General features: G+C 43.6%; 1 protein-coding gene across 15 annotated transcripts in view; it reads left to right on the top strand.

Annotated features, from left to right (window-relative positions):
• MORN1 (MORN repeat containing 1) overlaps positions 1-14,870 on the top strand; it is a 235,182-nt gene that overhangs the window by 19,431 nt on the left and 200,881 nt on the right. For all 15 annotated transcript variants that reach the window (XR_014171296.1, XM_081923661.1, XM_081923669.1 and 12 more), the window contains exons 7-9: positions 10,566-10,662; positions 12,182-12,292; positions 14,619-14,742. Coding sequence is in view for 14 of the 15 variants with exons in the window: in XM_081923661.1 (XP_081779787.1) it covers positions 10,566-10,662; positions 12,182-12,292; positions 14,619-14,742 (332 nt within the window). In the remaining variant the exon portion in view is untranslated. The remainder of the gene's footprint in view (positions 1-10,565; positions 10,663-12,181; positions 12,293-14,618; positions 14,743-14,870) is intronic.

The following is a 14,870-nucleotide window of genomic DNA, read 5'->3' as shown; positions in this document are numbered from 1 at the left end:
GCAGTAATGCTTTTGAACTCCAGTTGCTAGAAACCACAGGAGAGGAGAAGACCCTTGGGCCTCAACCCTGCTTGTAGGCTTCTCACAGGCATCTTGCTGACCACTATGAGAACAAGATGCTGTACTAGATTGACCTGATCCAGCAGGTTCTTATTATGCTCTTAATCTCTGGGATGAGGTGAGATAAACCACCAGATTCATTTCCCGAGGTAGAATAATAGTGCGAGGTCTTTCACATTTGGTTGTAGAGGAGGCTGGACGTCCAAATGTGGTGAGAGAGGTGGCATTGTAAGATATACAATTGACAATTACAAAAGGTTTATAGCCATAAAGCAAGTGTAAAAGCAGATTAAAAGCAGCTCCTTTACTGGTTAAAATGTATAAAAGAGGATCCAACTTAGGCTGGAAATGTTTAGACAAGGAGGGCTCGTTAATTCATTTGTGGTGGCAGCGCGAACTCACAAAAAAATTATGGGGAATGATTTATGAAGAACCAAAGAAAATGATTAAATGTTCCTTTCCCAAGGAGCCAGAAGCATTCCTGTTACCTATAGTAGGATAGGAAATTCCAGATAAAGTAAAAAACCTCTTCCTTTACGCAATAGCAGCAACAAGGGTACTTATATGCTAAAATGTGGAAGGAGAGGAAAAATCCCAACAAAAGACCAGTGGTTGCTTAAACTAATTGAATATGTAGAATTAGCCATCATGACGGCCAAAACAAGAAATACAAATAGAAAAACAGTGATAAGTGAGTGGGAACAACTAGAAGAGTATATAAAAAGAAGTGGTAAAAATATAAACTTACGTATGAACAGCAGCAAGCAACAAAGAGTGAAATAAAGAGGAGGGAAAGAGTGGAAAGCTTAAGGAGTTGCAGCAAACCAAAGCATTTGGGTTAGGATGTCAAGGAAAGATAGGCTGGGAAGTCCATGCAAGGTGGGATAGGAAAAAATGTAAGTAACAGGAACAAGTATAACTGATTGTAACTGAAAAATGCATAAACAAATAAAAAAAATGAAAGCGGCTCCTTTATAAAAAACAATTTCATACATTTGAAAACAATGCAAACATGTTAAAAATGATTCCACGTATAAAAATATTTTTTAAAAAGTTCCAGTACAAATGCAGATATTCTCCACATATTGTGATGGGGTTATAAGAGAATTTGCCACTTTTAATCACATGATCAGTTACATTAAGTGGCATCATGATGGAATAGTAAATATGCTTCACCACCATGCTCTTGAACTATTTGGAGGCTGTGTAAATAATCCAGAATCTGCTGGCAGATCAAAGTCTATCTCTTGTCTGCGTCATCACACAATTACTCTCCCATTTAGGTACTTTCCAGTTCAACTTCCAAGATGGATCTCTCGTATGTGTTTTAGACTGTTGTGTGAGACCACTAGAAAAATATTTTAAAAATAAAGGCAGAGCAATGAGTTGACGCCAGATAATGTGGTTGTTTGGGCTCTGGATCAATCAAACAGAAGCTTAGGGAAATGATATGCTGTCAGAGGCATGCACAATGAGACTGAAGTAACCAGAATTAATTGCAATAAGAGGCATAATAGCTGCTCAGTTAGAAACAGAAATACTATCAATTAAGTGAAAATTGCTTCCTTAAAGTTAAATACATGTTTTTCTTGCCACTAATTTCAAAACACCTTTTCCTTATTTATAAACTCAAGAAGCCCTACACTGCCTGCCCCTACCTTCTCTCCCAGCGCTCTTCTGAAAAGAGAGCAATACCCAACATATACATTTTAAAACATTAATGAAGCCAAACTTAAGTTGTACTCCAGAAGAGAGCAATCTGTATAATCACCCAAAAAGTTACAAGAGGGGATACTATTTGCCATTTTTTAGCAGCAACAAAAATGTGCTCCGGGACTTTTAGAATTTACTGTGGATGGACATTGTCCTTAAGGGAAGATGTTTTCTAAACTAGCAAGAGTGGATGATGATGATGATGAAATCTCAACTTGCATGCCCCTTTTTCAAAATCAAAGCCCCAAGTGGCTCACAATCCATAGATTCTAAACAAACAAAATCAAATAACACAACATAATTAAAATCAAACATAAATTTGAGATTTAAAGAATCTAAAATTAAGAAAGCAGCATTAAGAAAAGCAAACTTAACAGCCAACATAACATAATCAAATCCCAGAAGTGGCCCTTTTCCCCTACTCTCGCCAATATCTCAGATCCTGATCAACCTCCAAGTCTTCTGCTAATGTAATAGAGTATTACTGTAGATTTACACTGCAGAGACCTAAGTGCAGAGACCTAAGTGCATTCCTTGATTGGCCTAGCCAAGGATTGTTGTGAGGACAAAGGTGGCAGGGGAAGGCGCCATAGTCAACTTCACAGCTGGTGATGAGCACTTAGGCTTCCCAATTTCAAAGAGGCGGGCCATTCTTCTGACAAGCCACTAGGCCCTTCCTCAGAATCCAGCTTTCTACTTCCCCATCCACTGGGGCCTCCTCTGTGTCACATTGCCCTAGCGGTCCCAAGTTCTCATTTCCCAACCCACTAGGACCTTCCTATAGGTTAGACTCTCCCAATTCGAGCTTCTACCATTCCTCATCATCCAACCCACCTCTGCACAACAGCATGACACTGACCAGCCCTTCTGCAACTGACGCCTGCTAATACCTTGCTCTTGGGGAAAACACCTTGCCTACCTTTGCATTCTCTGCTGTGCTTCATCACAGCTTTGCTTCCTGACCCAGCTATTGAAGCCTACCTTTGGACTACCTCACTGGGCTTCAGCTCAGATTCTCTTTAGGACCCTTCATTTCATTTCATTTGTTAAATTTCTATACTGCCCTTCATTCAAGGATCACATACAAAAATATAAATATAAACAAATATAAATATAAAAACTCAAAAATACAGGATTGCCCTTGCTGCTCTCTTATTCCTCCAGGGTTTTGGCAGCTTCCTGTGCTGAGCTTTTAGTTTCCCCTCACCTGTGGCTCTGGGACCAGACCAAGGCAGGGTCTTTTTCATTGCCTCCTACCTGTTTCGTTTGCTGGGAATGAATTTGGGATTGCAATAATTCAACAACCAGGCTATCCAACGGGGCTGAGAATATTAGAAAGCCAATTGTAGGCTTCTCTTGAACTGAACTACCAACTGCAGGCAACAGAAAATAAAGTGAAACTGAACTAAAGTAATTAGGGAACATTCCCAAATGCCAACAATAAATGTTTATCGGGATATAACATGAACCTTCTACATGCAAAATAGGTGCTCTGCTATGGAATTGCAGCCCTTCCATCTCTGGAATCTACCTTTTATAGCCCAAGTTCAGGGCATGCTGTGGGTTGCAATCCTGACACATGCCTCTTTGATACTTCTAAAATCTTACATTGCAGTCTTCCAGCAATTGCTTTGAATATTGCATATCTATTTAAAATATGTGTATATCCTATCTTTCTGGTCCCAACAGCAGAACCACCCAAGGCAGCTTACAAAATAGAAACCTAAAACCTGAAATAAAAATAAATTAAAAGAGGGAGAATGGCAGATCAAAAGCACTCCAGGAGAGGGGGAGTGTTCAGAAATAGGGGCAAAGAGTAAAAACAACAACAACCATACAACAACCTGGTCAAATGCCTGCTGAACTCAGAACACCTTTACACAGTGACAGAATACCATCAGAAAGGAGACCAGGCACATCTCCTGGGGCAGGGAATTCAGGCCCCCACAATCAAGGAAGCCTTTTCATGTGTTCTCACCAAATGTATCTCAGGTGGGGTTGGCCATGCAAGAGGACCTTCCCTGATGACCTTAATGGACAGAATGAATCCTAAGGAGATGGTTCTTTGGCTATGCTGGACCCAAGCCCCTTGCACACTCCCTGCCTCCTCTTTCTCAGCAAAGGAGCCAGGGATTGATATCACTGGGCATCTGCCGAGGCCCATTCCTCAGGTGGGACCTTACTTCCAGTCCCCGGAACCTCTTGACCATCATGTTGCTGCTCCTGGGAGAGCAAACAATGAGAAGAACAGTACAAATTTATGAATGATGGTGTGGACTAGGTCCAAAGGGAGACACAAACAAATGAGTCACTGTGGCAGTGGTGAGGGCACAATTTGGAGTAGGAGCCCACTGAGATCATTTTGTTCAGCCCCCCGCCCCTGAACTGAGTAGACAGCTTCTATTTGGAGTAGATAGCTTCTCTCTTTTCCACTTCCAACCCATAGAGCTACTGAAATCTTTCCTTCTGGCTGAAGGGCCACTGTAAGACTTAGTTATTCACTCAGGGAATCGGTGACCAGGGATTCAGACAGACCAATAACTGTGCATCAAGAGACAGGTGTTTTTCTTTGAGAAGGACACAGCTGACATTCGCACATGCATTTAGTCCAAATGTATTCCCCTGCGTTCATAACTGGCCATCTGGATTGGCTTCACAGAGTTGAAATATGCTCTGGAGAAGTAGTCCCTTTGCTTCTAGAGACTATTCTGGAGCAAATGTGTTGCGTACTTTGGCGTTAGTGATCTGTTAACACCTCTCTTGAGTTGCTCCAGGCTCTCTGGTGGTTAGATTCTCTGTCCCACCCCCGGCTTGATCTCTAGCAGAGTGAAGTGAGTTTTCCACTGCAGCTCACAACTTGATTCATGTCAGATTGAAAAGCATTGCTTCAATTGCAAACCAGCTATTTACAATACATGCCTTTTATTTTGTGTTTTTTCATCTCCATGAGCAATGGGAAATGGCCTTACACTGGAATGGAAGTGTCTTTGTATCTGTAACTCAGTTGCCTGCCATATTCAGTAATGATGGGGTAATAAACAATGGTATTTAATGGGGAGAAGCTATGAACATTGGTATCTGCCTTATACAGAGTCAGAAGACACCATGGATTGAATCCAGGACATTCTGCATGCAGATGCTCTGCCACTGAGCTCCGGCGTGTAGACAGGGGTGCCTCTTGAGTCAACTTTGTCACTAGAGGCTCAACTCAGCCAGACCGTGTGACCTGAGGAACCAGTGCAAGCCTGACTGGCTCTGTAAAGCTGATGTTGTCTCAGGCTTGAGTCCTCAATCTGAGCAACTTCTGCCTTCTAGCCACATAGACACAGAAACACATCCCATCCCCAATCCAGAACCTGCCCACCTTTGATCCCATCTCCAATCTCTGGTCCTTTCGTTCCTGGTCTGCTTTCTCCAGAAACAGACCGCCATCTGCAACATGTATTGGAGCACTGCTAAGGGCTGACAGTGGTATAGACGTGGCCTTTGATCTACGTTTAATTGGTGTCAGAAAGGACCAGATGGAAACAAAGGAAGGGTTGGTTGTAATTGGAAACCCGCAGCATGAGATAGCCAGCTAGCGAAAGGTTGTGGCTGCTCCCCCTCCATTTGGTGATGGTAAGTGGCTTCCTCCCACCTCCTTTCTCCCACCCCCAGCCCAAGAGCCCCTCTGTTGCTCCGGCTGTTCATGCGCTTGGCACTCTTTTGCCACACGCGACTAGCACGGAGGATGCTTTCAAGAATGTCAGCATTTGCAAACCTCTCTGTGTGTTACATCGCTAAGCAACTTTTAGAAACACTTGCCCCCACTCTTCTTGCCATCTGGGAGAAGAGGCTGGTCTAGGAAGCCATGCCAGGGGGAGATGGAGGAGGAGGCCACGTTGTATTTTGGGGGGGTGGAGTAGAGAGGGTGATGCAAACAGTGAATAAATGTGAGAATTGGCAGGATATGGACAGTCTTTTTAAAAATTTAACAAAAATTATGCATGATGACCATGACGATGCATTCTGGAGCAGTCCCCAGGTGGTCGTTTTTGGTTTTTTTGCAGATTTGAATCACTCTTGTCTCAAGTGTGGCATAAAGCCGGTTCCTACGGTTGTTCATGCCAAAGTAATCTAAGCAGCCCCTTAGGTTTTTCACTCTTGTGTCAGGAGTTAAGCAGGTACAGATTCTCTGCTTCCAATGCTACCATTGCTGCTGGTTGGATACTACAGTAACAGCTTAAGCTTGAGGTTCCTTGCTTGTGACCTAGGCAGAGAAAAGCCACGGGTTATTCCTGTAAGCTTCCAGATTGACTGGCATGTGTCTGCCTCTGCTCTGGTTGCTTGTCACCTTCCTAGCTGTGGGGGCTGGATGCTGTAGTGGGAGTGAGGGGAGACCCTAACTTTCATGTCTGATTTTTAAACGTTCTTCAGGGCAGGTTCTTAAGTTAATTTTATTTGTACTGAAGTAGAACTGTACACATTGATCCTCCATTGCAATTTATCGTAGGCAGCTGCCGTATGCGGAATTGTCGCTCTGGTCCATCTAGTTCAGTTTTGTCTACACTGACTGGCAGTGGCTCTACAAGGTTTCAGACAGGAATCTTTCCCAGTCTTACCTGAAGGTGCCAGGGATTGCACTGGAGTCCTTTTTTTGCGTGCCATTGTTCACTTACAGGGGCCGGCGCCTCCTTCATTCATATCAGTTGCTCTTGTTCACAAATGCACATGAATGGTATCATAAGAAAATACTGGAGCCTGTAGTGAACATAAAAAGCAATGAGAACGGGAGCAGAAGTGGCTAAAGTGCAGTGTGTGATGTGGCTCCCACTTTATATGGTGTGATGTTTTAACCCTTCATTTAAAAACAAAAAGATCCCAGGGCATCTGTCCAGTTAAAACAGTGAACTTTAAACTAAAAATCAAATAAAAATTCCTGCTATTAAACAATCTGGACCATGAAACAAAACCGCAGCAGAAATCCTAACAGAAAGCCAAGCTGCATCACTCTGGCTTAGAGAAAGGTGTTTTTCATGCCATGCCCGAAACTCATTAAGGAGGAAAACAACCTCAGCCCTCGGAGGAGACAGTTCCACAACTGGGGTTAAAACAGGTCCATCAACTTATCCACCCAGCCCATTATGGTTTGTCTCTAACTGGCAGCCACTCTCCAGGGTCTCAGGCAGAGGAGGGTCTTTCCCATCACCAGCTTTTGTTGTTTAGTCATTTAGTCATGTCCAACACTTCGTGACCCCATGGACCAGAACACCCCAGGCTCTCCTGTCTTCCACTGCCTCCCGCAGTTTGGTCAAACTGGTAGCTTCGAGAACACTGTCCAACCATCTCATCCCCTTCTCCTTGTGCCCTCAATCTTTTCCAACATCAGGGTCTTTTCCAGGGAGTCTTCTCTTCTCATGAAGACATTGGAATTCATGGGCACACGCGCTCATGTGCATGTGCAATCTGGCCCACTGAGGGATCTCCTTTGGAGTGAACCGGCCCAGGCGAGGTAAACCTTGCTGACCCCTGATAGACTGAGCTAGGTGGACCAATGATCTGACTCCATCTCAGACAGTTTCCTTTTGTTGTTTAGTCATTTAGTCGTGTCCGACTCTTCGTGTCCAAATGGACCAGAGCACGCCAGGCACTCCTGTCTTCCACTGCCTCCCGCAGTTTGGTCAAACTCATGCTGGTAGCTTCGAGAACACTGTCCAACCATCTCGTCTTCTGCCGTCCCCTTCTCCTTGTGCCCTCCATCTTTCCCAACATCAGGGTCTTTTCCAGGGAGTCTTCTCTTCTCATGAGGTGGCCAAAGTATTGGAGCCTCAGCTTCATGATCTGTCCTTCCAGTGATCAATCAGGGCTGATTTCCTTAAGAATGGAGAAGTTTGATCTTCTTGCAGTCCATGGGACTCTCAAGAGTCTCCTCCAGCACCATAATTCAAAAGCATCAATTCTTCAACCTTCTTTATGGTCCAGCTCTCACTTCCATACATCACTACTGGGAAAACCATAGCTTTAACTATTCAGACCTTTGTTGGCAAGGTGATGCCTCTGCTTTTTAAGATGCTGTCTAGGTTTGTCATTGCTCATCACCAGCTACCAGACCCTTTTAACCGAGCATGGGACACCTTCTGCATGCAACAAACCTGCCTTTTCACGGAGCTTTGCTCCCTTGCATGTTGAATTGCCTTCTGTAAGTGCCAGAGCCATAAGCCCCTTCATGTTTTCCTTTGTTTCAAATGGGCGCTTCTTTGTCATGTGACCTTTTATACTCTTTATGGGGCATGGAAAAGAAAAGAAACCTCAGCAATATGCTTAAAACACACTACTCTCCTGCAGATTTTGATTTTGTGTATATCCACAAATGGGGGCTGAGTGACTCAAAGTCATACTTTTTTGCCCATCTATTCCAGCACTGTTCTTTTCAGCGTTACTGTATCTCTTGCTGTCCGCCCCCACCCAGTCCCCAAATCTGCAGTGATGTCCCAGGGCAGGGCTGTTACCAATTGGGACACTTCCTTAAGCCCAGAGGCAAATTAATAAGCATCCCTGGTTGCCGAAATAAGCTGGCATCTCCTCCTGAGCTTCCAATACCCGCAGAGAAGTCATGGCTCTTTTTAAAGCACACACACCGCAGAATGCTTGCCTCTTAACAATGATATTCTCAGTAGAAGTATTTCCGTGGAACGCTTTAGAAGAGTGATGGAAAGAACAGAATAAACCCAGTTGCTGCAGCAACATGTTTTCCAATGCCTGTTTTTGGGCTGCCCATGCAGTCATTCTCTCTTTCTTTCTCTCTCTCTCTTCCTCCCCCTCTATTTTGGATACTAGTTGCTAAGGGTGTAAAAAAGAGAGAGTGGCAGAATTTGAGTCTCTGGATCCATCTGGGATTTGAGGTTGGCTCAGATAAATTTAGAGCTATAGTAGCACTTTGTTCCGCGCAAGCCACCGCTTGTCAGCTGGCAGCACCGGGAACTCAACCGACTGCCACACAAAACACACACATAAATGTACGGATTTTCATTTGCAGCCAAGGCAGTTGAGTGAAGGAGAGGTGGCTTCAAAGCTTTGGGAATGGAGAAGGGAAGGCTCGCTAGCCCTCAGTATCCTGTGGCACTTGCACCCACTAGACAAAAATCCATACCACCTTGTATCTCCTCACTTCCTTCCAGTGTTTTTGCAAAAATTATACATCCACAATTATGTCTTTTGTCAGTGCTTGTTCTGGGAGTCTTGCCTTGCCCTGATGGCTGTCACAGATTGGTAGATGCCTGGTTACCTCCCTTGTTACTACCTTTGTAAGCCAACCTCCCATTTCAGTTTGGCCCTGGTTGTTTTTTCTTTCTTTTTGTATGCCAGCATTATGTCGCCTGACATTCTCACATTGGCACACCTGTCTCCCGCTTGCAAGGACTTTGCACAGTTTGCCATTGTTGACTCTCTTGCCACTGGCCCACCAACTGTGAGATCTTGGTCTGCAACTAATTGTTAACGGGGGCTGCATTTGTATGGTCTGGCACCAAAGAAGCCTTCCAAGGCTGCTTCCGAATGTCTTAACCTTCCCGCTTTTACTGATAAAATAATATCAATAAATAAAATGGATCAAAAAGCAGTGTGGTGGACAGTCTAATAGAGCATAATAGCATCCAGCTATTACACAGTCTGGAATTCATTTTTAAAAAGTTTTTGCCAACTATCTATAAGCCGCACAATAGGTTTTGTTTCTTGGGCATCTGTAGGCAGAAGTAGCCTACTCTGATGACACTATCACCATAAAAGCCATGCTTTTTGGTTGCATTTTTTTCTGGTCTCCCCTTTTTTATTTATAGCAGTTATATCTTGCCCTTTAGCTGAAAAGGCTTTCAGGATGACTTACAAACATTGGTACCCAGATGGCCCCTGTTCTCAGGCTCACAATCTAGAAAGACATGTTGCATGAGGAAAAAGGAAGGGGAGAGAGGAGGAAAGAGCACAGGCTCAAGTACTCGAAATTGCAGCCAAAGTCAGTGGTGTCTTGCTTCTCCCTCCAGTTCTAACTCATCTTCTTTCAGAGGCTGCCAGCCAAAGGAACCATGGCATTTACAGAATTTCAGCAGGAAGTTACAGAACATGCACTGATTGGAATGAAAGCAATATGCCCACCCCAAAACTTTTGCAGGTGCAGGTGGTATCCCAGCATAAACACAAATCATCATGAATGCATTTTTAAAAGGATTTGGGGGGGGGGAGTTTATGCTATCAGAGGTGTCTATAACTCTCAACTCGCCCCAAACTATTCTATTTACAGGCCATTTTTGTTTATTTAAAAGCATTTATAAACCAATTCTTAAAAAATTTCTAAGCAGTGTACAGCACATGAAAACAAAACAGAAATTCAAACACATAAATCAGGGTTCAGTCCTACGGGTCATGGAGAGGCTGGGTAAATGGATACATGTGTTGCTACTGGTGGTTGCTGCTTCACATGTGGCAGAAGGAAGGGTATTCCATAGTACAGGGGCAATAGCAAAAAATGCCCATTTTCAGGTCACTGGTATGATGACGTAATCCTGGGCTGCTGTTCTGACTCCCCTTTGCCCTCCCCCAGTCCTCGCTGCCTTGCCTCTCCCGCTCCACACATTCACAACAGTTTTGGAATAGTGTTTCTAAAGACGCCCCCAAGGGCCACCCGCTCTGCTATTGCGCCTGGCTTAATCCCTTCTTTCTGTAGTCACCCATGTTGCAGTCTAAAATTGAAACCAATGCATATCTCTTCTCTCTCTCTCTCTCTCTCTCTCTCTGTTTTCTTTTTCTCCTTCTATTTGAAGGGACAGTGGAGAAATGACACATTCAACGGACAGGGCTCTATAATCCATTGTTCAGGTGTCACCTATGATGGACTGTGGCTCAATGGCTACCCTGTTGGTATGTACTTTGATTATGCAACCAGGTTCGTAATGAGACTTCTGCATAATGCCCTTCCTTTCAGCCTATTGATGCATACAGTTGGGCCGCAGTGCTGGCATCGTTTTTATCCCTGGGACGTGTCACTCATAAAGAGCAAAAACACTAGTGAGCCCTTTGCATGGAGGGATCTGGCAGAGGGGTAGAAATCCATTAGTGGAACGGAATGAGAAGCCACAACATGAAAATGCTGTGCGGGGTGTGTGTATTTTTTTTAAATTATGTTTCTAATGAAATCTTCCTTTTTCCCTTGCTGCATAATTTGTGTGCTGAGCATGGGAAAAGCTTTTGTAACTTTGACAACAATTGTAGCTATATTGGTGTTGGGCCCAGTGGTGGCTTGTCCATTATGGCAAATGGGGCATTGCCTCACCAACCTCAGCCTACCTTCAGTTGGCTCCCACCTGCTTGCCTTCTTCCTTACAACTAATCCAAGAGGCGACACTGCCTCTGTCATTGGTTCTGGCTCCACCTACTGTTGGGTCTCCCTGTCCAGCACGTGTGGAAAAAGTGCTGGCTTACAAGTGGATGTGAATAATGTGAGCACATATTTAAATTCAAGAGAGAGGTGGATTAAAGTATTGGTTCCAGTATTATATGAATGTCAGGGATTCTGGAACTTGGATTGGGAACTACAGGGTTTCAGATTGGAGCTGCCATGGCTTCTTAGGATCAGGTCTTCTTCAGGTGCAGAAGGCCAGTGTCAGCTCTTATAGTGTGAAGTCTCCAGAATGGTCTGGCATGATACACATTGCCTGGCATTCTCCCTTTGCAGAGCAGCACATTCCCATCGCCTTGGAGGCCTTGAGCCAGAGAACACAACCTGGATTCTGGCACAGCTGATGGGGAGGCTAAGCGGGGGGTTCAGGTAACCATCTCTCCAGATGGTGCTGGTCTGTTGAATGAACTTGTACTCAGGTTTGAAGGGCTCACTGAACCTAGGTCTGAATCCTAAGTGATCCTGAAATCATCCCCACCACTCAGGGAGAGGTGGTAGCTCACTGGTAGATCTCATTCTTTGTATGCAGAAGGTTCCCAGTTCAATCCTTGGCATTTTCAGGTAGAGTGGCAATAGACCTCTGTCTGAGAACCTCTAGAGCTGCCACCGATCAGAAGAGCCAATACTGACCTCGATGTACCAAGGGTCTAGGGGTTGTATCAAATTATGTTATACTCATTGACCCAGTGAAATGAATGAACCTAAGTTAGTTGCATCTGCTAACTTTGAGGGATCTACTCTGAGCAGGACTAGAACTGGATACAACACACTGATCAGATTTCATCTTCCTATGCATATGTGTGTTGCAGGGTAGTAGTTAATTAAATTCTACTCAGAATAGACTCATTGAAATTAATAAATATGACTAGGTTAGGTCCATTAATTTCAGTAAGTCTACTTTGAATAAAAGATAAGTTGAACACCACTCCCAGTTTGGTTTTTCAGCAAACTGACTAACCAAGATATGTTAAATGTTTGCAGGACAAGCAAAGAAGATTGTGATTATGGGACCAGAGGTTATTGAGATAGTGCAAGGGTCTTCCCATACATTTCAAGTCCAGCTGGAAAACGAGAAAGGAGAGGTTTGTGAAAGTAAGAACTTTTTTATTTAACTAAGTTCTACTCAGAGTAGACCTGTTGAAATTAATGGACCTAGCTTAGTCATTAACTTCAGTGGGTCTGCTCTGAGTACACCTAGCATGAGATACAACCTAATGTTGTGCTGTGTAAAAAACCAAGGACCCAGCATTCTTTACTAAAAAAAAAAAAAAGAATTATGGGGATATTTAATCATTTATGTACAGCTTAATGCCAAAATAGGCTTCTAAGCGATTTATAAAGTATAGTACATGTACTGAAATACATACTAGTTTCATAACAATTGTGTTAAATTTTGTTATCAGGATTTTAAAGGGCCTTGGATCGAAAGGCAGTTTGCGTACTGTTTCTTTTGCATCAACTGTAGTCACGCGCACACACATACATACCAGAAAGCAGGTTGAGACTGGGTAGATATCTAAAAATACAAATGTGTAAGCTGAAAAACTTTGGAAGTGTAGATTCTGTCAAAAATTGTCTTGGGGCATATCTACACTACAAATGTGGACAAATATCAACTGGCTTAATTGCCATGACTTTCAACCCAAGAACGCTGAAAATTGTAGTTTTGTGCTGGTCCTCATGAGCCCCAATCACTTCCAGGGAACTACACTTCCTGGGGTTACTTTGCTGGGATTTATGACCACAGCAGATGGTGGAGATGATCTAACCCTTCTGCTCAGTGGATGAATTCAGTATGGGTTGTAATGTCCATACACAGACACACTTGTTAAGGGTTAGGTGGTTCAGGGCCAAGATAGCCCTTATGAGACAGTGTACACATTACAGGTAGGTAGCCGTGTTGGTCTGCTGTAGTCGAAACAAAATAAAAAAATTCCTTCCAGTAGCGCCTTAGAGACCAACTAAGTTTGTTACTGGTATGAGCTTTCATGTGCATGCACACTTCTTCAGATAAACATTGTACATTTAAAGCTCATGACTTCTCAAAAAGAATCCTAGGAACTGTAGTTTGTTACGTTTGCTGGAAACTGTAGCCCTGCGAGGGGTAAGCCACAGTTCCCAGGATTCTTTGGTGGAAGCAATGTACTTTAAATGTATGGTGTGTGTGCAGGCTTTTTATGAATACTGGTTTCCATTTCTCGCTTTTCTTAGAGGCTTATGGTGATGATGATGTCTACTGTCTGTCAGCTAAAATACACCTCCCTTTATTAAAAACTCCTCTCCCCCCCCCTTTTTGTTCCAGTTGCTTTGGCCTCTCCAGCCAAGCTTCATGTTATCATTTGCCTCTTAGTCCCAGAAAACCATGTTTAGTTCTGATTCACATAGTTCTCTTTCGTTTTTATTGGCATCTTAGCTCTTTGTATGTTCTCATTTATTGCTTGAGACTATTACAAAGGCAAAACTTTTCAATACGAACCTCTGACCGAAAAGAAAAGGGGGGGGGAGAAGGAGGGAGGCTTTCTGTTAACAACAGAAAAATCATTTGTGCTTTGTATCCTTCCGATTCGGATTACTCTGAAGAAGTAAAGGCCACCTGCAGAACATTGTAATTAAATGAATATGACTAAGTACATTTTCCAGAAACGATGACAATTCTGTTGGCTGTGGGCTTGTGTGTGTGTGTTTTCAGAGCTGGAAGGATGCTAAGTTACAATGCATTGTCTGGAATGTATGCCCACCTTCGTGCCTGGCATCACAGTTTGAATTAAAACACCTACTTCTTTCTTCTTAATGGGCAATCTGAAGTAACAGCACAATTATTACAATAGCGCAGCCTTCGCCTGCCTGATTCCCAGCAGTGCTGAATGGGGTTGATGAAAGTGCTAGTCCAAAGCCATCTGGAGGGCATGAGGCTGGCAAAGGCTTCAGCAGCAGAACATCTACAAATAGAATTGGAGTGTTGGAAGGAATCCAGAAGGTCATCTAACCCACCCACCCCATGAAATGCAGGAATCTCAAAACATGGTCCTCCATTCAGTTTGAAACCATACTGGACCTTGCTACCATCCTCTGCCATGTGAAGCTGCCCACACTTTGGGGTCACATTCAGACTCTCTGTATTCCTCATGCCATCTGAAGTTGGGTGAAAGGTGAATGGGTTTAAATACAAATGTTCATGCAGATTAAAAATAATGATTCCTAGGTAAATGCAGAAAGAGGACAGAACCACCTAATGAAAGACATGCAAAATTGACATGGACCATATCTAGCCTCTTCGTTGAAATCTGGATATCACCTCAGGTCTCACCCCTGTCTCACTCTGTTCTGTGTGCAGATCAACAGTTAACACTGCAGCTGCCTGCAGAGAAAATAACTAAATAATGGTTTTATTTGCCCTCTTCTCTTTTTTGCTTGATAGGTGAGAGTGGTCGACTGCTGGAGATCAGTGCTGGTATCCAAGCAGGCCAGCTTTCTGAAAGTTTAAAAACCAATTCATATGAGTTCCTTGAGCAAACTGGGAGGCAGCCAATCAAAAGCTCTTTGTAAGTAACATGGGGAAGAATTCATTCCGTTCATTCTTGTGACCCTAGACTCGTGTTATGGAGAAGCAACACGCTGAACAGCTCAAAGTGCTTCCTCGACGTGCTTTGGCTTCTCTTGAGCACATTCC

Source organism: Podarcis melisellensis (assembly GCF_964234715.1).
Source record: "Podarcis melisellensis genome assembly, chromosome: 8".
Lineage (NCBI taxonomy): Eukaryota > Metazoa > Chordata > Lepidosauria > Squamata > Lacertidae > Podarcis > Podarcis melisellensis.
Note: the sequence above shows the minus strand (reverse complement) of the source record. Positions and strands in the feature narration are given on the sequence as shown.